Here is a 26,248-nt window from a genome sequence, read left to right as displayed (position 1 = left end):
ATTATATGAAGGGCTAGCTGCGCAGTTGCTTGCCTCGGGCATTTTGAGCGGCTAAGAATAGCTGTATCATCAGCAAACGTAGATGTTCGTGTGCTTGTCGGGATGTCCGCTGTGTAGAGGACGTATAGTGTTGGCCCTAGCACACTACCTTGGGGAACTCCAGCTCCAACAGTGAAGTCATCAGATATAGCAGTGTTGCATCTCACAACAAATTTTCTGTCGTAGAGGTAAGACTCTAAAAGCTTATGGGTGTTGCTGGGGAGCATTGTCTTGATCTTGTACATTAGACCTTCTAGCCAGACTCTATCAAATGCTTGAGAGACATCTAAAATATGGCAGTACAGTACTCTCGTTTTTCGAACGCCTTCCGAATTTCTGATGTTATCCGGTTGACCTGCTCAATTGTTCCGTGCTTTTCACGAAACCCAAATTGATGTGACGGGATTCCTTCCTGGAGTCTTAGGTATGTGTTTATCCGAATCAAAACGCATTTTTCAAAGATAAGCATGAAAGTAGGCTTATAAGTCTATACGACGTGGGGATTGTGTGGTCTTTTCCCGGCTTTGCTATCATTATTATAATTGACTTTTCCATCTCACTGGATAGTAGCCAAGTTTTGCGATGGCATTGAAAAGCTGGGTGATAGTGCAAACGGCGCCATATGGGAGCTCGATGATCATTTTGGGAGTTATGAGGTCGCAGCCCGGGGATTTTTCGGATTCAGTTGATTTTTGATGATGCTAACGATTTCATTTGGGCGAAATTCGATTGGCTCATGTTGAAGCTGAGGCTCGTTTGGGAAAGTCGGTAGAGTAAACGCACTCGTGGCAGGATTTGGTTGAAATACATTTTTAAGGTGGTTGGCAAACGTGGTGGCTCTGTCTGCATCGCTACGCGCCCAGCCTCCTGTGGGATTTCTAATAGGCATCACAGTTTCTTTCGGTGAGCTCAGAGTAGGGTGAGCTCTCCATAGTGAGTTTTTCGTACTAGAAGTACACAATTGCTCTATGTAGTGGCGTTGGACATATGCTTCTTCTTGCTGTAGAGCTTTAGTAAGTTCACGAGAGGCATGTCTTAAACGTTGCTTAGCAGATGGCGATCTGAGGAATTGCCACTCTCGACGTAAGCGTCGCTTTTCGAGGACGAGCTGCTCGATTTGTAGATTTGTCTTCTTTCGATTGCTTTGTGTATTTATGGTTTGAGGTGTTGAAGCTTGGGCTGCAGAGACAAGTACAGACTCCAGTGAATTAACAAAGCTGTCTACGTCGGCTTCATTGTTGAGATGGGGACTTAGCTCAATGTGTGAGCTAATATACTTTCTGTACTTAACCCAATTGGTTTTCTGTGAGGTCAATTTTAGAGATTGTTCCAATGTGTCTGGATGACGGTCTGCCGGCCAGTATGTTGGTGTGCTAGAAGAAACATAGTCGAGCTTGTTCTTGGCGTTGATAATTGCATTATAGAGCTGCTTTCCTTTTGGAGTCATGAGACGAGATCCCCAGTGTGTGTGCTTGGCATTGTAGTCTCCTGCTGCTATGTAGTGGTCTCCTAGTGAGTTGAAAAACTGCATAAACTCATCTTCAGCTATAGTGAAGCGCGGGGGGCAGTATACGGCGGCTAGTGTAAGTTGGTTGCCAGTATTTAGTTTTATATTTATAGGCCTTTAGGTAGTTTTTAGCAAATTTGTTATGATAGTAGTGCTTAATACGGCTTCTGATTAGAATTCCAGTCCCACCATGTGCTTTACCGTCTGGATGATTTGTTCCGTAGAAAGTATATCCTCGTAGTTGAAAATTGTATTTGTTTGTAAGGTGTGTTTCTGAAAGCAGCTTAACGTCGATTTGATTGTCGAGTAGGAATTGAGCTAACTCAAGTTTATGCTGTGAAACGCCGTTAGCGTTCCACGTAGAGATCCGTAGGGGAGTCATTATTTGGATTGTTGTGAAACCAGCATTTGAATCAATAGATTTTGGTTTCGCATTAAATCTTGCATAGTTGTGCGCATAAATGACATAAATTTTGTAAGGCTTTATTGTAAGCTGCATATCATAGCTTCGAAGTTGTTTTTTGGCTGCTCCGACGATTGATGTTGCTGAGCCATGTTCGGTTCTTGGTATGCTGATTGCAGAAATGAACTTTTTGAGGCATGGATAGTCGGTCCTGATTTTAAAGCGCTTGCGTATTTCACACTTTTGTCAGAGTTAATAGGTCCTAGTGAGGATCTGGCTGCAGTCGAGAAGAAGACTTCAGGGTTTGATCTTGAGGCTTTCAACGTTTTATTTTGGGTGCGGGCAGTAATTCCTTTTTGATGGATGCGGCTTTTCAGATCCTTATAAACTGGGCAACCTCTATAGTTAGCAGTGTGATTGCCACCGCAGTTGCCTCATTTTTTCGAGTTACAGTCATCTTTGCTCGCTGGGCAGTGTGCGGAGTCATTAAGCTCTCCACAAACTACACACACCGGGCGCAGTTTACAGTATGACCTTGTATGACCATATTCTTGGCAGTTCGCACATTGTACCGGACCATTGCATTTGTGCGGTTCTTCTACTGTAATTCGGCGGTGCAGCAGGAACTGAAGATTGTATATAGGGTGCACTTCGTATTTCTTCAGGGGCTTATTTTCTGGCTCGAGCTCAACCTTAAAGAGTGGCTGCGGCTTTCATCTCTGTTAAGGATATTGAAGACTGTCTTTGCGCTAAATCCCTTCTCTTGTAGTGCTTTTGTTATCTCTGCAGGCGTTACTTCAGATTCTATACCCTTAAGTACTACTTGCAAGCCCTTGCTGCTTTTAAGCTGATACGTGTAAAAGTTCTTTTTATTATCGGTAAGATATTTCGATAATATTCTGTAATTGTCTTCAGACTTCATTTGAACTTTTGTTTCGTGAATGTTGCTCTTTACAAGGGGTATTATGTGGAAGTTATCCTTGCCAATAAGCTCAATAATTTTGTTGACGAGAACATTGGAACTTTTTTCTCGTATATAAATAGGCGGAGGCTTTGGCTTCCTTTTCTCGACTTCAGTAGATTCGGCCGCCTCAACCTCATAGGCGTCTGCCAAGATTTTGAATCGGTTCAAGTTCATGTCCGTTGCTATTGCAGCTAGGCTAGAATTGCCACGGGTTATTTTGCGTTGAGAATTTAGAGGGCTCATCTTAGCGATCCATTTTAATTTGAATGCTTTTCTTAGGCTGCAGAGACATCGATGGAAGCGAGGGAGAGCATGAGCGCGCTCTATTGCTCTCTATTTTTATTTTCGGTATTTTAAAAGAGAAGTACGCGTTGTTTCTTTGTTGTAGAGCCGTCTCTCGTCTTGCTCACGGTGACGTTGTGCACGAATGTCGTTTTGACTCATTGCAATCGAGATTGATTTTAGAGTTTTAATTGTTATGATTTATATTAATTAATTTTCAATATATTTTTCATTCACTGCACTTTTATCCCGGAGCACAATGCGACGACGGTTCACGAATCTAAAAAATTATCACGAATTTTTTTATTTTTATTTTCGGTATTTTGTAATACTATATTTTGTTAACGTTTTTTTTAAATTATCTTTTATTATTTCATATTTCATTTTATCAATATAGTATTTACTAAATAAAAGAAAACAAAAACAGAACTTTTATTTAATTAATTATACTTTTCAAACAGAAAGAAAGCAAATCCAGAACTTTCACTTGAATAATAATATACCAAATTTTAAACTATCTTAGTTAATTTTTAAAAATGAACAGTCTTTCGTAGACCAAACATAGTGAAGGTCTTTACAATCAATCAATTCCTTGCAATACATTATGTTATTTAGAGTCTTAAATACTAATTTATTTGGTAATTTAGTTTTCAATATCGAAATCAAGTTGTTTATGAATTCTATTAAGCTCCTGAACGGCGGTTTGTCAACACCGTCTTTTTTTATTTTCAATGTCTGTCCAAAATTTTCGAATATCTTTCTTTTCCCTGATTTAAAGAAAGTCGGAGTTGGTTCAATTGTGATATTATATCATCAGGATCACCATTGTGTAAATTTTCAAAGGTTTTCATTAGTGCAACTATGGAAAGTTTTTCCTCGTTTAGTAATTTGGCTGAATCACAAATTGTGATTCACAACATATTTTCTCAATTGACAGTGCATTTAGTCATTGAAAAATAAAATAAATAAATTATACATATATAATAATTAATTCATGTCTTTCTATTTTTCTATGTACATACATACATATGTCTTGTATTGAAAAGCAATTCAAAAACAACAAAAACAAACACGCAATAAATTTGACGTCTCCAATGCGGCGCACAACTAACCGAGTACTCGGTCGCGAAACTCATTCGTGTATTGTGTCGCCGTTTGGATAGAGTAAATTTTCTACTCATGCCTTTACCACATTTGCCAAATCCGTTTTACTCAATGTCTCACTCAGTCAGTCAGAACTTTGAGTGAGAGTACCAAATGCTGCTTTGACTGTATTCATGCAGACCTCTAATTGACGCGAAACATCGCAAATCGAGTGTAAGCGATATTTTCCAGTGCTAGTCATGGTTCAATTTCTAACTGATACAAAATTTATGTCTGGTGGAAGAGAGCCATTTGTTAAAAAAACATCAAATTTTATGAAAAATTTAAATACTAGACTGGCATATTGTAAATGTACCAATATGTAAAAAGTGATCCAATGTACCAATTTGAATCTTCAAGTGCATTTTACATACATATGTAGCTCCGAGCCTTTTCTACGCAATACAGGTGTATGCAGAGGTTGCAAATAACTGTCGGCCGTTTCTCTTTGTCTGCATATCAGTGTCTCTCTCTGACTCTACGAAAAAACTCAGAGAGCAACCTTTTAATGGGCTCTTAAATGAGATCGCTAGCGCTCAGACCGGAACCCTTTTTTTCTATTCTGTTTTGTTTCGTTTGTTCCAAAACCGTTTTGTCGTGTTCAGTGAACCCGGAAGTTCTGAGCGCTAGTTCGTTGCTGGTGAAATAAGCACTTACCAGCAGACCGCCACTACTTACAAAGTGGCGTCTAGCAATGCGTTTTTTAATTTATGTTTTTGTATGAAATGTCCGCAAATAGGGTCAATCGCAACCGCCTCGATTACACACGAACTAGTGAAATAGTGCAACATCGTCTTAAAGGAAAGTACTTACATTAGACCCCATGGAACGGCCGGTAAAGTAAGTACTTACATGGGACCCCATGGAACGGCTGGTAAAATAAGTGCTTACATCGGACCCCATTGAAGGGTCGGTGAAGTAAGAGGCCCCCATGGAGGGGCCTGCCATTATAAATTAAAAAACATGTACAATTGCAATTACAGTTTTTATTTAATTTAAATTTTTCTTTATTCTAACGGGTGTTATTCTTTCATTACTTTTAGGCAGCTCGAGTTTTTAAAATATCTCTTTTTTTTTGGAGCTGCAGGGCCTTTCTCAATTGGTCCTCAGCTGGGCCAATACCGCCGACTGCAGTTATTGAATCTATAAATAAAAGGATTAAAAAAGTTGTAATAGATTAAAGTGGATAATGATTATTAAATAATTATATTTTAAAATACTCACCGATCATAATACCAAAGAAATTGTCTTCTTTTCTTAGGGCCGCTTTCCCCTGAACGCCTTCCACATTATACGCCAAGATCACTTCATTGGCTAAAATATTTTTTAAGTTTTTTAATATCCCGCCATTTGATATTAAAATTTTTATTGCATCGATCTGTGAACGAAATAGATCTTTAACTAAAAGAAAATGTTTTATTTGCTTATACATACATAGAGCTCTCGGTTAGCGATGTTTATATTCGAATTAACCTCAATCAGATCATCTACGGTCCGAATGGAAAATTGGCATGCCAACTTCTGCCTCTGTCCATGGTCCTTGGTCATCCCTTTAAAGGAGGCTGTTTGCTCCAAAGAAGCTTCTACTAGGATCTCTATTCTTTTTCCATGACTTTTTGTTTAGCTGAATATAAATATATAAATAGAATATAATACAATAATGAATATAAAAATCAGTAATCATTCAAACATACTCATACCTTTTAAGGTCCATAGTTCATTCACAACTTTTTCGAGAGCCTCCTTTGTTTCGACTGCAAATAAAAAACAAATTCAAATTGGCCGAATTTAAAAATATATTAGACACTCAATTCGAGAAGGACTAACTTGTTCGGTGAGATCCGAAATAATCTTCTCAAGGCGCTCAACAGTCTCTCCACATTTGCACGATTTCTTACCTAAAACAAGTAAGAAAGTTACAGTCGAGTGTGCTCGACTGTGAGATACCCGCTACCCATTTTTAATAAGGGCAAAATATTGCGGTATTATTTTCAAAATATACCGAAAATACTAAAAAATACTAAAAATATACCAAATGGTATGTTTGCTATATCAATATAGTACCGCATTCAAAATATACCATAGACGGCTCAATATACCAGATTGTCAGCCAAAGCAACTAAGACCCTTAGTAAATAGGCGTTTTTGCCCATACAAAAGTATTTCTTTAATAACTTCCACAATTTTTATCTGATCGCAACCAAATTTTCAGGAATCATAACTACTATAATTATTATTGTATATACCAAAATTCGTAAAATTTAATTTAAAATTACGCTTGTTATTCGATTTTTTTGATTTGCGGGGGCGGAAGTAGGCGTGGCAAAAATTTGAAACAAACTTGATCTGCGTGCAAACATAACAAATGCTGTCGAAAAAAAATTATAGCTCTATCTCTTACAGTCTCTGAGATCTAGGTGTTCATACGGACAGACACACAGACGGACAGACGGACAGACAGACAGACGGACATGGCTAGATCGTCTCGGCTGTTGACGCTGATCAAGAATATATATACTTTATAGGGTCGGAGATGCCTTCTTCTACCTGTTACATACATTTCCTGTCGGCACAAAGTTATAATACCCTTCTACCCTATGGGTAGCGGGTATAAAAACAACAGTTTTAATACATAATTTGCTACAGCTGTCTTAAATATTTTTTTAAACTTACCAGTGTTGAGAAACTCCAATCGCTGAATTTTTCTGCCTGGGCTGTCCGACCTCGTCTGTATACAACTCGTTTGATGATTCTTGGGTCTTTTATATAATATATATGACATAATTTAGGGTTAAACATATAAAAGAACGACAATATCCTCATATCCTTTAAATATGGTATTGCGACTGCTTTACAAATCAACTGGTTTAATTCAAAAATTTCTTCTACTAGGTAAATACCCAAGTCAGAGGATCTTATAGGCTCCGTATAAAAGTTCCGCACATTCTTGAATCGTCTTCCTCTAAATGTATCTTCCATAATTGATTCTATTCTAATCGGAATATCTCCTTCGATGTAACAATAATTGTTTGGTTCCTTCTAGATTAATGTGCTTCCTTTAAATATTATTAAATTTTTTCTTTTTTCGGTCTCTAATCTTTCTTGGATTGGTAAATTCTGTTCTTCATCAATGCTCCGGAGAATTTGCTCTAAAATGTTTGTTGGCTTTCTGACAAAATTTTTCAAATGTTGCAAATATTTTTCAAAAGCATAAGCAGAGCCTTTCACTGGATCGCCAATCTGTTCCACCGTTTCTTTTACATGTAGTAAGCTATGTATATTATATGAAACACTATTTTCCCCAAATATAATTGGAAAATTTGAAACAAATACGTTCAACATTCGCTGACAGGTTTCCAAATTAATTTTTCGCTGATATGGGCAGCAAAGCATCCTATACGCACAATGCAATAATAAAAAACACAAAATATTGGTCGTCAAATAATTCATTTTTGAGTACAAATATTCCCGTATACAGTAAAAATTGTCTAAATTCCGTTGCTTTCCAGTTATATAGTTCACTTAAGAGTCTTATCCCCAAGGTTGGCGATGCTATTCGGAAGCATTCGAATAACTTTCTTCTGAGAATGAATTTTCATCCCAACCCATTAGCGAGAAGTCTAAGACATGCTCCAAAAAAGAGAAGACTAAAGAGGTGCCATCCACAGGACCTTCAGTAATGTCATTTCCGCTTTTTTCCCGTCAGATCTGGATTTTTTTGAAGCTTGATTGCGGGAAAAATATGAAAACAGCGGGCAGCGGGAATTCTGGCTTTTTGAGCAAAGTTACGCAGCTTTTTTTTTTTTAGATTAGTTTTATTCAAATTTTAGAGATGTTTAAATTGAATTTAACGGCTGAAATGTTAAAAATGTATTTCTCTCGACAAAATATCGATATTTACTTGTATCGAATAACTTCCCTCAAAAGTTTACACCTAAATCGGAGCGTCTAGCATTACTTATGTATATTGTGAAATTCGCTTGCGCTATATCAAATTAACGATGCCAAAGGAAACTTATAAGCAAAAAGTGAGAGATGTCTGGCTGCAGAACACAGAATTCAAGGAGTGGATGAAGAAGGATCCTACAGGCCTCACGCGGGTGTTTTGCAGCTATTGCAAGTGCAGCATAACTGCAAAATTAAGCGACTTGCGTGCACATGCTGCTACAAAAAAACACACCAGTGCTATGGAGGGCTTTGTGCAAAAAAATAAAATAAATTTTGCTAAAACGCCATCAAAAACAATTAAGCAGGAGGTAGCGCTGAGCCTATTTGTTGCTCAGCATAGCGCAATAGCCCCTGTACATCATTTGAGTGACCTTTGTCAAAAAAAGTTTGATGACAGCAACACCACGTCAAAAATAAAGATCCACCGCACAAAATGCACATACATAATTAAAAATGCATTGGCTCACCACTTCATTATTTTTAAAATTGTTTCAGTTGATATTTTTTTTTTCACTGTAATGACATCCGTTAGAGAATTACCCATATATTTTATATTAAGTTAAGTGAAACTGAGGGTTTATTTATGTATGAAAAACATACAGCACATTGCCTTATAAAAATCAGTTTATTTTTTAAATTTTTTTTCTCAGGTATTCCGCTTTTTTTTTCGTTGATCCAGCTATTTTTGCTCAGAAAAAAATGACACCACTGGTCTTCATTTCTGTTTTCTGTTGAGCGCTTTTCGTTGAGCTCTTTGTATTTCGGTCGTTCAATGAACAGTGCGTAAAGAGCGGAACGAGAAAGAGAGTCAGCAAAAGACCGATTGACCGAAAAACTCAACGCAAACGGTCTTCACACTTACTTTCGTTATTGGTGCAATTAATATAGAGTACAATCCGGTTATAGCGACTTTCACGGTACCGTCGTTACATCCGGAAGACCCACTAACCAAAAGGAGAAAAATAAAATGTTGTTTATTTTATAGTTGCCATAGGTTTTTAAAATACAACTAATTAATTTTTTAATCAATTTAATTTGTATGGGGACCCACCAAGTCATCGAGTTTTCGTCACAATAACCGAACGGACGCTATAAGCAGCGTCGCTATAACCGGAGTCTACTGTATTTCGTCTGCAAAACGAATGCTTCACGATTTAATTGCTTATGCGTGTGGATGTATACCAATACATACGCAAAAGACTTGTTGCTTCCCTGCAGAACTGGAGGTGTCGATTGGCCATGGGTAAGTGCTTACCTCGCCGATCACTACATGGGTACTTACTAAAGTGACCCTATAGTAAACGAACGTCGAACCACCTAGTCGACTCGAGTTGGCGATTGGCCATGGGTAAGTGCTTACCTCGTTGATCACTACATGGTCACTTACTAGATATAGTAAACGAACGTCGTTTGTTATTTTGTGGAAAGAGCATACACAAGATTAAAGACAAAACTTCGATTATGCTTTACATCGCAGTTTGTTTACGCGTCTTCGGTGCACCGCTTACAAAAACAATTGTCCAGAAAGAATCGTTTATTTTATTTTGTGCTACTCTTTTGCTTAAACGCAACTGTGTTTGCTGGCTGATGAAATTTTTGCAAGCATTTGAGTTGAGAAGTGCAAAGCGGATCAATCGATTATTGGGTGAGTGACTTAAAAAATAATATATGTTTGTATTATATGTGTATTATTGTGGAAATATTAAATAAACATTAAAAGTACGACAAACAGTTACAATACGAACGACATATAAGAAGGCTAAAGCAGCAGCAAAAAGAAAAATATAAAGAAAAGTTAAGTTCTAAAGTGGAGAACGAAAATGTGCCTAAAGAAGAAGTGGAAATTATTAGCGAAAATTTACATTATGGAAATAATGACAGTGAAGCGAATTTTTTGGAGGAAATAATTTATGAAGACAATATTGACAATGAACTAAAGACGAAACAAAGACGGTAACAATAACTTAAACGACAATCTTAAAAAATGGTTTCTAAAGCATAGGCCAACACGTGACTGTGCAATTGATTTAGTTCGAATACTAAAAAAAAAATAGTTTAGATGTCGGACCATTTTACAAATACAGTGCGCCTGAAAAAGCTGAAATAATTCAAATGAGTGGTAGCCGTTAATTTCACATTGGCGTTAAAACTCAGATTGCTAAGCTTTTGAATTTAATTAATTTTACTAACGACATAACTATTGACATTAACATTGATGGAATTCCTCTATTCAAAAGTTCAAATTCGCAACTATCGCCAATTTTGATAAAAGTGACAAATATTAAAAATTCTCCTGTTGTTCCTGTTGAAATATTTTTGGGAAAATCTAAGCCCAATAGTCTTGACGAATTTCTAAGCTAATTTACTTGTGAGCTAAAATATCTTCTTCAAAATGGAATTGACACAGATTAAAGAAATTTGTTTGTGATGCCCCAGCTAGGGCTTACATCAGTGGGACTCCCGGACATACATCTTCGTATGGATGTTCAAAATGCATACAGGTCGGCAAAAAAATAAATAGTGTTATAACATATACAACAAAGAGTGAAGATTTAATAACCGACGAGGTCTTCAAAAGTAGGAAATATTCCGATCATCACTTAAAACAATATTTGACAAAAATTACACCCTTTGAAACCGTGAATGTAAAAATGGTTTCCCAAATTCCACTGACTTAGGAGTCATGCGTAAATTTCTTGTTCGATTGATGACATATAAGACTTATTATAAATTGACGAACGACAAGAAATCTAAAATATCTCAAAAATTAATTGATATTCGCAAAAAGATGCCTAAAGAATTCGCAAGAAAGCTAAGACCCTTTTTTTTTAAATTTGTATATTTTATTATTTAACAGGTGTTCTGCTACCTTAATGGCAACTTGACAAGTTATACCTTAAAACAAAAAAATACTAACAATAAATCATATTATGTGTAAATTCTTACAATACTATGTATTATATATTAATATACTATATATATATTATGTTATACAAAGAACCTTGTAGGAAGGTCCTCAGTGGTGTCATTTTTTTCTGAGCAAAAATAGCTGGATCAACGAAAAAAAAGCTAAAAAAAAATCGGAATACCAGAGAAAAAAGTTAAGAAAAAAAACTGATTTTTATAAGGCATTGTGCTGTATGTTTTTCATGAATAAACCCTCAGTTCCACTTAACTTAACATAAAATATATGGGTAATTCTCTAACGGATGTCATTACAGTGAAAAAAAAAATATCAACTGAAACAATTTTAAAAATAAGTAATATGTATAATGAAGTGGGGAGCCAATGCATTTTAATAATGTATGTGCATTTTGTGCGGTGGATCTTTATTTTTGACGTGGTGTTGCTGTCATCAAATTTTTTTTGACAAAGGTCACTCAAATGGTGTGTTTTTTTGTAGCAGCATGTGCACGCAAGTCGTTTAATTTTGCAGTTATGCTGCACTTGCAATAGCTGCAAAACACCCGCGTGAGGTCACCATACTGGCTTTAGTTACACGTGTGTATGTGTGTGTGTACATGAAGGCACTTGCACAGTTTTTTTTTAAACATTAATTTTTTTTATTTCTTTCTTTCTTTTCGAATACACAAATTTGCAATTGAATAGTACAAGCTTAATACAAAACAAATAAAAAAAATAAAAAAAATGAACAGGGAGAATAAGTTCAAGAATATTTCACCCTTCCGTGGTGAAAAATATTCCGTATAGAAATTTCGTGTCAAGGCACTTTTAGCACTTTTAGTTGAGAAACAAAAGCCACAAGAAGTAGATGAAAGCTGGACAAAAGCAAAAAGATCAGCTAAAAGAGTAATAATACAATTTTTAGCGACTCTTTTCTTTCCTTTGCTGACAATAATTCGACTGCTAAAGAAATTTTTGAAAAATTGGATGCTGTGTATGAGCGTAAAAGTTTGGCTACACAACTTTCTGTGCGGAAGCAATTACTATCTTTTAAATTAACTGGCGACAATAATAAATTTAACGAATTGATCTGCGAATTAATGGCATCGGAAGCAAAAATCGAGGAGGTGGATGAAGTAGCTCAACTTCTAACGTTACCTTCCATTTATGACGGAGTTGTCACAGCTAAAGAAACTTTATCTGCCGAAGATATGACTTTTTTTTTGTAAAAACCGCATACTTGATCACGAGATTAAGATAAATAATTTAAGTAAGGACACAAGCAATAAAGTTCTGCAAGCTGTATCTGTTACTAATAATAATAAAAAGGCATTGCATCTGTAATCAAAGTTTAAGGCCAAGCCCTCGGAGAATTTAAAATCCAATTTGAAATGTCACCATTACGGTAAAAAGGATCACTTTAAGGAAGATTGTTTTATCTTCAGAGGCAGCCTTGAAAATAAAGACAATAAAAAAACAAGCCCAAGTTGCTAATGCCGAAGCAGGTAGATCCTTTGCGTTTATGTCAAGGCAGGGCATAAATTATACAGGTGACGCTGATGTATCCTTCATACTGACTCGGGAGCTTCAGACCATACGATAAACAATAAAAATTTGTTTTCCACCTATTCAACACTGGATACGCCGATCGAGATTGCCATTGCAAAACAAGGTGCATACATATATGCTTCTGCAAAAGGAACAGTTCAACTCCGCAGCAATCTTAATAAGAATATTACACTGGAAAATGTTCTGTTCTGCAAAGATGTTTCACAAAATTTACTGTCCGTATCGAAGATGCAAGCTGCAGGCTTGACTGTTGAATTCAATTCAAAGGAGTAAAAATTTTCATGAATGGACAAGGAGTTTTGGAAGGTATTTGTAAAAGCAATGTATCGATTGTTAATTTCAAAATTAACCATGAAGTTTGTACAACTAACTCTAATATAAATCAAAACTATAGTTTGTGGCATAAAAGATTAGGACATATTAGTAAGGGAAAGTTTTTAGAAATTGTGCGAAATAATATGTTTGAAGATGTAGAACTTTCAAAAGATATTAAGTTAAATAATGAATTTTGCGAAGCTTGCATAAATGGTAAGCAAGCTAGACTTCCATTTGAGAAAGTTAAGAATAAGGAATATATTAAAAGGCCTTTATTTATAATTCATTCAGATGTTTGTGGTCCGATAACCCGATAACTAACTGAGGATAAGAAAACTCCATTTAAAATGTGGCACAACAGACAGCCGAAATCGAAATATTTAAAGATATTTGGATCAACAGTATATGTGCATGATAAAATGCGGAAACGAAAATTTGATGACAAATCAATCAAATGTATTCTGGTTGGTTATGGACAGAATGGCTATAAGTTGTGGGACACACATTCAAAGAAGTTTTTGGTAGCTAGAGACGTAGTTGTTGATGATACGAAAATGGAGAATACTAGTACTGTGGAAAATGACTCAGAATTTCAGAATGAAAATATGGAACTGGTAGAAAGTATACAGAATGATAGTATGAATAATCTACAATTATCTTCTGAAATGAATTCAGGAGTAGAGGAGTCAAATATTAAATCTGATCAGTTTGAATCAGATAAACAGACTAGTGAGACAACAACTTGCAAAAATGCCGATACATTTGTAATTATTGGTGAAGGATTGCCTAGTAAGCAATTAAAAGTACATAACGTCAGAAGAAGTGACAGATTGAAGGATAAGCCAAGAACACCTTATCGGTTCCTGAATAAGAGTATCTATTAGATTATGATGAGACATTTGCTCCAGTTGCAAGAATATCCAGCTTTCGATTTATTCTATCCATAGCAAACTAATTTAATTTGTTTGTTTTGTTTCCATATGGATGTTAAGACTGCATTCCTAAATGGAGGGATTGTCATATGAAAATGATAAAGTCTGTAAATTGAATAAATCGATTTATGGATTGAAACAAGCGGCACGATGTTTGGTTCGAGACATTTGAAAATGTTTAAAAAAGCATGGGCTTTAGTAATTCAGCAGTGGATAGATGTATCTATTTAAAGCAATGATACAATGAATAATCTAAAGACATTCTTAATGAGTAAGTTCAGTATGACAGATTTATGTGAAATAAGACACTTCATTGGAATAAAACTAGAAAGAAGAGATGGTTATCTATATCTTAGTCAATCAGCATACATAAACAATATTTTAAAAAAATTTAATATGGAGGAATGTCATGCAGTCAGTACACCGATTCCAAGTAAATTAAATTATGAAGCTTTAAACTCAGATTAAGAATGTAATGCGCCGTGCCGAAACCTAATTGGGTGTTTGATCTACATAATGTTATGTACCCGCCCTGATCTGAGTACAGCCATAAGAATTCTGAGTAGATATACAAATAAAAACAACTTAAAATTATGGCAAAATCTTAAAAGAATTTTAAGATATCTAAAGGGTACTGTTGATCTAAACTTAACTTTTATCAAAAAAGAAAATTTTAATGAGACTATTATTAAATATATTGATTCTGACTGGTTTTATATTTATATTTTATATTTATTATAAATACAAGAAGATATTCAAGGTTGCATTAGTATAGCTAATAATCCCACATGCCACAAACGATCAAAGCACATTGATATCAAATATCATTTTACAAGAGAACAAATTGAAAATAAATTAATTATTTTAGAATATATACCCACAGAACACCAGGAGGCTGATGTCCTCACCAAGCCGTTGCCAGCTGCAAGATTTTTGACCCTAAGGAACTCAATGGGTCTCACAAATTAAAACTATTTAAAATATAATTTTTTTGTTTGATAATTAGTGATTGAAAAACATATAATATGTTAAATGAAGATTAAGTTTTTTTTGATAACCCAATGATTTGATTAAGGTTTTACTGGGTTTTCCTTAATCCTAGAACTAGTTTGTTTTAATTTGTTTAAAACTATTTCTAGATGAATATGAATCATTATTATTGTTCCCAGAATATACAACTATCCGAATAAGAATATTGTTGTAATACTAACTTTTTTATTGTTCAAGGTATCTTTTGAGGTGTATTGAAATTTGGTATTTCTCATTCAAAAGATTCTTGACCAACCGTAAGGTGGTCACACTAAAAGTATTTCGCTCTGTTTTTTATGTTCTCTTCCCTTTTGATTTTTGACATAGAACGGACAAGTTGTATCTTAAAACAAGTGAAGAAATATAACCAAACATAAAACATATAACAAACACTCATGTATTATTTAATTGAATTGAATTTGGGAAGCCTTTTACAACACAAATGTATTTCAACAAACAAGACATTGTCATTCTCTGGACATAACAAATGCTGTTGAAAAATTATATCTATATCTTTTAAAGTTTCTGATATGGGCGGACAGACGAACATGGATATATCTCGGCTGTGTTGACGCTGATCAAGAATATAAATACTTTTTGGATCGGAGATGCCTCCTTCTGTTTGTAACGTACATTTTCTGTCGGCACAAAGTTATACACCCTATGTGTAGCGGATGTAAATAAACATTTAAATTTCAAAAGTAGTCAACCTAAAATTTTTGTTTTTCCACCTTTTGACTTTTGATAATCAACCCAAATAGTCCAGTAGACCTCTAAACGACAGGTCAGGCCATGCTGCACATACCCTCTCAGCTTAGGGCTCAATTTTAAATGAGTTAACACGTGCAAGATTTAGGTAACCGAAAAGAAATCAAAGTCAAACTGCATTCTACATTAGCAATTCGGCATACATACATACATTACAAATACAAAACAATATAACATACAACGAATTAAACATACATGTATATAATATAATATAATATAATATAATATAATATAATATAATATAATATAATATAATATAATATAATATAATATAATATAATATAATATAATATAATATAATATAATATAATATAATATAATATAATATAATATAATATAATATAATAAAAATACCAACAAAAGTAATTGAAAGTAATGATTTGTATGTGTAAACGTTTACTGCTGTAAAAAGACTAGAAAAATCCAATAAAAGAGCTGATTTCAGACAAAGAGTGATAAATAGAGGGAGAGACAAAAGGCGCGCAGATACTGTACTCACACATTATAAAAACCGCTTCTTAGTGTGCCCCTCTTAAATGAAATGGGATAGATTTACGTTAGAGTTAAATTAGCGAATGAATGACTTTTGTCGCAAAATTTGATAGGTGTGTATAAGCAGCGTCGCTATAACCGGAGTCTACTGTATTTCGTCTGCAAAACGAATGCTTCACGATTTAATTGCTTATGCGTGTGGATGTATACCAATACATACGCAAAAGACTTGTTGCTTCCCTGCAGAACTGGAGGTGTCGATTGGCCATGGGTAAGTGCTTACCTCGCCGATCACTACATGGGTACTTACTAAAGTGACCCTATAGTAAACGAACGTCGAACCACCTAGTCGACTCGAGTTGGCGATTGGCCATGGGTAAGTGCTTACCTCGTTGATCACTACATGGTCACTTACTAGATATAGTAAACGAACGTCGTTTGTTATTTTGTGGAAAGAGCATACACAAGATTAAAGACAAAACTTCGATTATGCTTTACATCGCAGTTTGTTTACGCGTCTTCGGTGCACCGCTTACAAAAACAATTGTCCAGAAAGAATCGTTTATTTTATTTTGTGCTACTCTTTTGCTTAAACGCAACTGTGTTTGCTGGCTGATGAAATTTTTGCAAGCATTTGAGTTGAGAAGTGCAAAGCGGATCAATCGATTATTGGGTGAGTGACTTAAAAAATAATATATGTTTGTATTATATGTGTATTATTGTGGAAATATTAAATAAACATTAAAAGTACGACAAACAGTTACAATACGAACGACATATAAGAAGGCTAAAGCAGCAGCAAAAAGAAAAATATAAAGAAAAGTTAAGTTCTAAAGTGGAGAACGAAAATGTGCCTAAAGAAGAAGTGGAAATTATTAGCGAAAATTTACATTATGGAAATAATGACAGTGAAGCGAATTTTTTTGGAGGAAATAATTTATGAAGACAATATTGACAATGAACTAAAGACGAAACAAAGACGGTAACAATAACTTAAACGACAATCTTAAAAAATGGTTTCTAAAGCATAGGCCAACACGTGACTGTGCAATTGATTTAGTTCGAATACTAAAAAAAAAATAGTTTAGATGTCGGACCATTTTACAAATACAGTGCGCCTGAAAAAGCTGAAATAATTCAAATGAGTGGTAGCCGTTAATTTCACATTGGCGTTAAAACTCAGATTGCTAAGCTTTTGAATTTAATTAATTTTACTAACGACATAACTATTGACATTAACATTGATGGAATTCCTCTATTCAAAAGTTCAAATTCGCAACTATCGCCAATTTTGATAAAAGTGACAAATATTAAAAATTCTCCTGTTGTTCCTGTTGAAATATTTTTGGGAAAATCTAAGCCCAATAGTCTTGACGAATTTCTAAGCTAATTTACTTGTGAGCTAAAATATCTTCTTCAAAATGGAATTGACACAGATTAAAGAAATTTGTTTGTGATGCCCCAGCTAGGGCTTACATCAGTGGGACTCCCGGACATACATCTTCGTATGGATGTTCAAAATGCATACAGGTCGGCAAAAAAATAAATAGTGTTATAACATATACAACAAAGAGTGAAGATTTAATAACCGACGAGGTCTTCAAAAGTAGGAAATATTCCGATCATCACTTAAAACAATATTTGACAAAAATTACACCCTTTGAAACCGTGAATGTAAAAATGGTTTCCCAAATTCCACTGACTTAGAGTCATGCGTAAATTTCTTGTTCGATTGATGACATATAAGACTTATTATAAATTGACGAACGACAAGAAATCTAAAATATCTCAAAAATTAATTGATATTCGCAAAAAGATGCCTAAAGAATTCGCAAGAAAGCTAAGACCCTTTTTTTTTAAATTTGTATATTTTATTATTTAACAGGTGTTCTGCTACCTTAATGGCAACTTGACAAGTTATACCTTAAAACAAAAAAATACTAACAATAAATCATATTATGTGTAAATTCTTACAATACTATGTATTATATATTAATATACTATATATATATTATGTTATACAAAGAACCTTGTAGGAAGGTCCTCAGTGGTGTCATTTTTTTCTGAGCAAAAATAGCTGGATCAACGAAAAAAAAGCTAAAAAAAAATCGGAATACCAGAGAAAAAAAAGTTAAGAAAAAAAACTGATTTTTATAAGGCAATGTGCTGTATGTTTTTCATGAATAAACCCTCAGTTCCACTTAACTTAACATAAAATATATGGGTAATTCTCTAACGGATGTCATTACAGTGAAAAAAAAAATATCAACTGAAACAATTTTAAAAATAAGTAATATGTATAATGAAGTGGGGAGCCAATGCATTTTTAATAATGTATGTGCATTTTGTGCGGTGGATCTTTATTTTTCACGTGGTGTTGCTGTCATCAAATTTTTTTTGACAAAGGTCACTCAAATGGTGTGTTTTTTTGTAGCAGCATGTGCACGCAAGTCGTTTAATTTTGCAGTTATGCTGCACTTGCAATAGCTGCAAAACACCCGCGTGAGGTCACCATACTGGCTTTAGTTACACGTGTGTATGTGTGTGTGTACATGAAGGCACTTGCACAGTTTTTTTTTAAACATTAATTTTTTTTATTTCTTTCTTTCTTTTCGAATACACAAATTTGCAATTGAATAGTACAAGCTTAATACAAAACAAATAAAAAAAATAAAAAAAATGAACAGGGAGAATAAGTTCAAGAATATTTCACCCTTCCGTGGTGAAAAATATTCCGTATAGAAATTTCGTGTCAAGGCACTTTTAGCACTTTTAGTTGAGAAACAAAAGCCACAAGAAGTAGATGAAAGCTGGACAAAAGCAAAAAGATCAGCTAAAAGAGTAATAATACAATTTTTAGCGACTCTTTTCTTTCCTTTGCTGACAATAATTCGACTGCTAAAGAAATTTTTGAAAAATTGGATGCTGTGTATGAGCGTAAAAGTTTGGCTACACAACTTTCTGTGCGGAAGCAATTACTATCTTTTAAATTAACTGGCGACAATAATAAATTTAACGAATTGATCTGCGAATTAATGGCATCGGAAGCAAAAATCGAGGAGGTGGATGAAGTAGCTCAACTTCTAACGTTACCTTCCATTTATGACGGAGTTGTCACAGCTAAAGAAACTTTATCTGCCGAAGATATGACTTTTTTTTTGTAAAAACCGCATACTTGATCACGAGATTAAGATAAATAATTTAAGTAAGGACACAAGCAATAAAGTTCTGCAAGCTGTATCTGTTACTAATAATAATAAAAGGCATTGCATCTGTAATCAAAGTTTAAGGCCAAGCCCTCGGAGAATTTAAAATCCAATTTGAAATGTCACCATTACGGTAAAAAGGATCACTTTAAGGAAGATTGTTTTATCTTCAGAGGCAGCCTTGAAAATAAAGACAATAAAAAACAAGCCCAAGTTGCTAATGCCGAAGCAGGTAGATCCTTTGCGTTTATGTCAAGGCAGGGCATAAATTATACAGGTGACGCTGATGTATCCTTCATACTGACTCGGGAGCTTCAGACCATACGATAAACAATAAAAATTTGTTTTCCACCTATTCAACACTGGATACGCCGATCGAGATTGCCATTGCAAAACAAGGTGCATACATATATGCTTCTGCAAAAGGAACAGTTCAACTCCGCAGCAATCTTAATAAGAATATTACACTGGAAAATGTTCTGTTCTGCAAAGATGTTTCACAAAATTTACTGTCCGTATCGAAGATGCAAGCTGCAGGCTTGACTGTTGAATTCAATTCAAAGGGAGTAAAAATTTTCATGAATGGACAAGGAGTTTTGGAAGGTATTTGTAAAAGCAATGTATCGATTGTTAATTTCAAAATTAACCATGAAGTTTGTACAACTAACTCTAATATAAATCAAAACTATAGTTTGTGGCATAAAAGATTAGGACATATTAGTAAGGGAAAGTTTTTAGAAATTGTGCGAAATAATATGTTTGAAGATGTAGAACTTTCAAAAGATATTAAGTTAAATAATGAATTTTGCGAAGCTTGCATAAATGGTAAGCAAGCTAGACTTCCATTTGAGAAAGTTAAGAATAAGGAATATATTAAAAGGCCTTTATTTATAATTCATTCAGATGTTTGTGGTCCGATAACTCCGATAACTAACTGAGGATAAGAAAACTCCATTTAAAATGTGGCACAACAGACAGCCGAAATCGAAATATTTAAAGATATTTGGATCAACAGTATATGTGCATGATAAAATGCGGAAACGAAAATTTGATGACAAATCAATCAAATGTATTCTGGTTGGTTATGGACAGAATGGCTATAAGTTGTGGGACACACATTCAAAGAAGTTTTTGGTAGCTAGAGACGTAGTTGTTGATGATACGAAAATGGAGAATACTAGTACTGTGGAAAATGACTCAGAATTTCAGAATGAAAATATGGAACTGGTAGAAAGTATTCAGAATGATAGTATGAATAATCTACAATTATCTTCTGAAATGAATTCAGGAGTAGAGGAGTCAAATATTAAATCTGATCAGTTTGAATCAGATAAACAGACTAGTGAGACAACAACTTGCAAAAATGCCGATCCAATTGTAATTATTGGTGAAGGATTGCCTAGTAAGCAATTAAAAGTACATAACGTCAGAAGAAGTGACAGATTGAAGGATAAGCCAAGAACACCTTATCGGTTCCTGAATAAGAGTATCTATTAGATTATGATGAGACATTTGCTCCAGTTGCAAGAATATCCAGCTTTCGATTTATTCTATCCATAGCAAACTAATTTAATTTGTTTGTTTTGTTTCCATATGGATGTTAAGACTGCATTCCTAAATGGAGGGATTGTCATATGAAAATGATAAAGTCTGTAAATTGAATAAATCGATTTATGGATTGAAACAAGCGGCACGATGTTTGGTTCGAGACATTTGAAAATGTTTAAAAAAGCATGGGCTTTAGTAATTCAGCAGTGGATAGATGTATCTATTTAAAGCAATGATACAATGAATAATCTAAAGACATTCTTAATGAGTAAGTTCAGTATGACAGATTTATGTGAAATAAGACACTTCATTGGAATAAAACTAGAAAGAAGAGATGGTTATCTATATCTTAATCAATCAGCATACATAAACAATATTTTAAAAAAATTTAATATGGAGGAATGTCATGCAGTCAGTACACCGATTCCAAGTAAATTAAATTATGAAGCTTTAAACTCAGATTAAGAATGTAATGCGCCGTGCCGGAACCTAATTGGGTGTTTGATCTACATAATGTTATGTACCCGCCCTGATCTGAGTACAGCCATAAGAATTCTGAGTAGATATACAAATAAAAACAACTTAAAATTATGGCAAAATCTTAAAAGAATTTTAAGATATCTAAAGGGTACTGTTGATCTAAACTTAACTTTTATCAAAAAGAAAATTTTAATGAGACTATTATTAAATATATTGATTCTGACTGGTTTTATATTTATATTTTATATTTATTATAAATACAAGAAGATATTCAAGGTTGCATTAGTATAGCTAATAATCCCACATGCCACAAACGATCAAAGCACATTGATATCAAATATCATTTTACAAGAGAACAAATTGAAAATAAATTAATTATTTTAGAATATATACCCACAGAACACCAGGAGGCTGATGTCCTCACCAAGCCGTTGCCAGCTGCAAGATTTTTGACCCTAAGGAACTCAATGGGTCTCACAAATTAAAACTATTTAAAATATAATTTTTTTGTTTGATAATTAGTGATTGAAAAACATATAATATGTTAAATGAAGATTAAGTTTTTTTTGATAACCCAATGATTTGATTAAGGTTTTACTGGGTTTTCCTTAATCCTAGAACTAGTTTGTTTTAATTTGTTTAAAACTATTTCTAGATGAATATGAATCATTATTATTGTTCCCAGAATATACAACTATCCGAATAAGAATATTGTTGTAATACTAACTTTTTTATTGTTCAAGGTATCTTTTGAGGTGTATTGAAATTTGGTATTTCTCATTCAAAAGATTCTTGACCAACCGTAAGGTGGTCACACTAAAAGTATTTCGCTCTGTTTTTTATGTTCTCTTCCCTTTTGATTTTTGACATAGAACGGACAAGTTGTATCTTAAAACAAGTGAAGAAATATAACCAAACATAAAACATATAACAAACACTCATGTATTATTTAATTGAATTGAATTTGGGAAGCCTTTTTACAACACAAATGTATTTCAACAAACAAGACATTGTCATTCTCTGGACATAACAAATGCTGTTGAAAAAATTATATCTATATCTTTTAAAGTTTCTGATATGGGCGGACAGACGAACATGGATATATCTCGGCTGTGTTGACGCTGATCAAGAATATAAATACTTTTTGGATCGGAGATGCCTCCTTCTGTTTGTAACGTACATTTTCTGTCGGCACAAAGTTATACACCCTATGTGTAGCGGATGTAAATAAACATTTAAATTTCAAAAGTAGTCAACCTAAAATTTTTGTTTTTCCACCCTTTTGACTTTTGATAATCAACCCAAATAGTCCAGTAGACCTCTAAACGACAGGTCAGGCCATGCTGCACATACCCTCTCAGCTTAGGGCTCAATTTTAAATGAGTTAACACGTGCAAGATTTAGGTAACCGAAAAGAAATCAAAGTCAAACTGCATTCTACATTAGCAATTCGGCATACATACATACATTACAAATACAAAAACAATATAACATACAACGAATTAAACATACATGTATATAATATAATATAATATAATATAATATAATATAATATAATATAATATAATATAATATAATATAATATAATATAATATAATATAATATAATATAATATAATATAATATAATATAATATAATATAATATAATATAATATAATATAATATAATAAAAATACCAACAAAAGTAATTGAAAGTAATGATTTGTATGTGTAAACGTTTACTGCTGTAAAAAGACTAGAAAAATCCAATAAAAGAGCTGATTTCAGACAAAGAGTGATAAATAGAGGGAGAGACAAAAGGCGCGCAGATACTGTACTCACACATTATAAAAACCGCTTCTTAGTGTGCCCCTCTTAAATGAAATGGGATAGATTTACGTTAGAGTTAAATTAGCGAATGAATGACTTTTGTCGCAAAATTTGATAGGTGTGTATGTATATATTTACGTATATAGTTTATTAACAATATTGATATTTGCTTATGAGTTAATATTAATTACACATATACTTAAAAGAATTTTGTTTTCATTTTTCAGATTAATCAGCTAAGTGATGTTCTCCTAACCAAACTGGAAAATCCGTCATTGTATACAAAGAAAAAAAAATATACAAATTTAAATCAAGAACTTTGCAAGTTTGCTGCAATTATACGGATGCCTTTTAATACAAAAAGTCTTTGGATTGCACTACATAGGTTTGTTTGTTTGTTTGTTTGTTTTTTTTTTTCAACTAGTGGTTTGTATTTTAATGTACAAATTTCGCTCTGCAGTTTTTTTTTTTATTTAAATTTTTTTACATTTAAATATTAAAATGAAACCGTAATTCTTGTTTGCAAACACTATTTAAAATTTTAATTAAAATAAAATTGAAATTTTAAAAAATAAATACAATTTTGTAAAATCAGATAATAATACAATTGGGCAATTATCTGATATTGAGAGACATTTGAACGCACTCAAACTGAAACAAGTAAGAAAGCTACAGTCGAATGTTCTCGATTGTGAGATACCCGCTACCCATTTTGAGTAAAATCAAAATATTGCGGTAATATTCTCAAAATTTACAAAAACAATATACCACAAAATATTAAAAATTGAAAAACATTTCCGACATCGAATTTTAAAATGAACAGGAGAAGTTCTGGGGTACTTAATGCAGCGCTTGACTGCTCTATGGTCGCATAATGCTGTTGCGAATGATATGTATGTTTTGCTTCAAGAGTTAAAGCATCTATCTATTATATGGTTAGTGCTAAAAATTCGTCCGCACACAACCTTTAACGTCAAAAACGATCACGCACGAAAACTTTTACCGACGAGACTACCTTGCATAATTGTGGCATGACTTTGTTTAATTGTATTATGGACGAGACTACCTTGTATAATTTTATCATGGGCCATGATTCATTGCCCTGCGTTCGCAGTTCGAAATGAGCCGAAGAGGCTCTGGGACTCTAATCGCAGTGCTCGGCTTTTCTGGGGTTGCAATAATAATGTTCAATATAATATTGAAATATATCGAAAGCTATCGATTTATGGTTACTGCAACTATACGAGTACATATGTTTTCGTTTACTCGTAGTACTCTTAGTATTGCAACATGCACTTCTGTAATAAATTGTAGACATAGTAAAGTTTCGTCTTTTAATAAAAATATTACGTTTTCCGATAAATGTTCTACAATATAGTGGTTATCTGACTAACTGAATAATAATGATAACAACTTACACTGAACAGACTCCAAACTCACTAATTTTTCATTGAGTTATAGTTTAAATTATATATTTGTACTATTAATTATGTTAAATTAACACCAAATAAAAAAAAGGTTGTTTATCTTGTAATACTTTGTAATAATTAGTAGAACTCAAATTACGTTGGTTCATGTATAGTTCAATGACTTAGAACGGTTTTCGTGGGTTTGAGTTTGGTGATTTCCCAAATCAGGTATAGGGTATAGGGTATTTATATATATATAAGGGAAACAGGACCTGTCTTCGACCTGTCTACATTTTCGATTATATCTGTCTCTCTACACGTCTGAAAACCTATTTTCAGAGAATATGAAAGTTTGATTTTGATTTTTAAGCTTTGGTAAAAAGCGTACCGAGTCGCCAAAGTCTCCTTTTTCGTCTTCTTCTTTACTGACGCTTCGAGAACAATCGCGCCACGCTCAGCCCGTATAGCCGTCCCGCTCGGACCTCGCCTTCACCAATCAACCATCCTTTTTCCTCATATTTTTATTTATCGTTTCTTAACACCAACAATGTTCTTAACATTTACCTTACTAATCTAATTATGCTAATTTAACAGTCATAAGAATTCAAACTTTACATTTTAACTGTCTGTTTCACGACACGGCCTTCCTGAGTCTCACACGACATCGTGTGCATTATCAAATTTAAGCATCAAGTTTGGCACCATGTCTTATATCTCTTATTAAACTTCAATTTTTCTTACTGTACTTATTCTTAGTCATGATATTTTGCAGAGCATACAATCTAGTTTTATTTTACACTTCAAATGACAGTTTCAGTAGAAACTCGCCCATTTGGCTACCGATTTTATCATTACATGGTTCTCAGGCTCTTGCCGCCACTCTGCGACGCTATGCACCAGCAGTGCCTTCATTAAGATGAACATTGCTGCTTGGACCAGCCCCCATGTAAGATATTCCCTGCACCCTCGGTGGCAGAGATGGTCAGATGATCTACGTCTTTTTCACCGCAGTCATCCCTGTCTGATGGCTTACGTCTCTTTCAACGTTGTCATCCTCTTCAATCATTTCAGACTCAATGCACTCATCCGGTATTTTCTGCAAGCTTTCGTGCGCATACTTTTATGTTCTTTTATTTATCAATGACTTCAGCAGATATCTGTCACCTTCCAACAACTCAATCACCACAAATTGCCCTTTGAACTTTGGGTCGAGTTTAGTCTGATGCCGCTTTTCACATTTTAATAAGACATGATCGCCAACCTTGTGCTTCACAATTTTCGCCTTATTGAAATCAACTCTGCTTTTCTCGTACACTGCATTTTTATCGATATTTTCTATGGCTCGTGTTCGCGCATCATTAAAATCAACTTCGCTCCCTTCATTTAAAGGTACCTAGTTGTCTCGTCTCTTTGCCTATTAACAGTTCTAGTGGGCTGAATTTTGTTACACGATTACTTGTGCAGTTCATGGCAAGCTGCACATCTTTCAATGCATCCTGCC

The 26,248-nt window shown here is 34.0% G+C and overlaps 1 protein-coding gene across 2 annotated transcripts; it reads right to left on the bottom strand.

Moving 5' to 3' along the window:
- Positions 1–5,326: 5,326 nt before the first annotated feature.
- On the bottom strand, positions 5,327–6,095 carry LOC133839315 (uncharacterized). Of its 2 annotated transcripts, XM_062270747.1 has the most exons (4): positions 6,039–6,095; positions 5,773–5,962; positions 5,563–5,716; positions 5,327–5,481 (listed from the first exon to the last, which is right to left on the bottom strand). In XM_062270747.1, exons 2-4 carry the CDS (start codon positions 5,884–5,886, stop codon positions 5,378–5,380), a joined length of 372 nt encoding a protein of 123 aa, XP_062126731.1. In that variant the 5' UTR covers positions 5,887–5,962; positions 6,039–6,095; the 3' UTR covers positions 5,327–5,377. The 2 variants fall into 2 exon arrangements, with proteins under 2 accessions (XP_062126731.1, XP_062126730.1); XM_062270746.1 differs by lacking the exon at positions 6,039–6,095 and having other exon boundaries at positions 5,773–6,009.
- Between the last annotated feature and the right edge of the window lie 20,153 nt (positions 6,096–26,248).

The sequence above is a fragment of the Drosophila sulfurigaster genome, chromosome 2R (genome assembly GCF_023558435.1).
Source record: "Drosophila sulfurigaster albostrigata strain 15112-1811.04 chromosome 2R, ASM2355843v2, whole genome shotgun sequence".
In the NCBI taxonomy this organism is placed as follows: domain Eukaryota; kingdom Metazoa; phylum Arthropoda; class Insecta; order Diptera; family Drosophilidae; genus Drosophila; species Drosophila sulfurigaster.
Note: the sequence above shows the minus strand (reverse complement) of the source record. Positions and strands in the feature narration are given on the sequence as shown.

Bases quoted from the DNA above. Each gene is read 5' to 3' on its own strand.
- LOC133839315 (XM_062270747.1), bottom strand. From the start codon at position 5,886: ATGACCAAGGACCATGGACAGAGGCAGAAGTTGGCATGCCAATTTTCC. The intron at 5,717-5,772 runs GTATGTATAAGC...TTTCGTTCACAG, and splicing joins TCGCTAACCGAGAGCTCTAT to ATCGATGCAATAAAAATTTT. The intron at 5,482-5,562 runs GTGAGTATTTTA...TTTTATTTATAG, and splicing joins TTTCTTTGGTATTATGATCG to ATTCAATAACTGCAGTCGGC.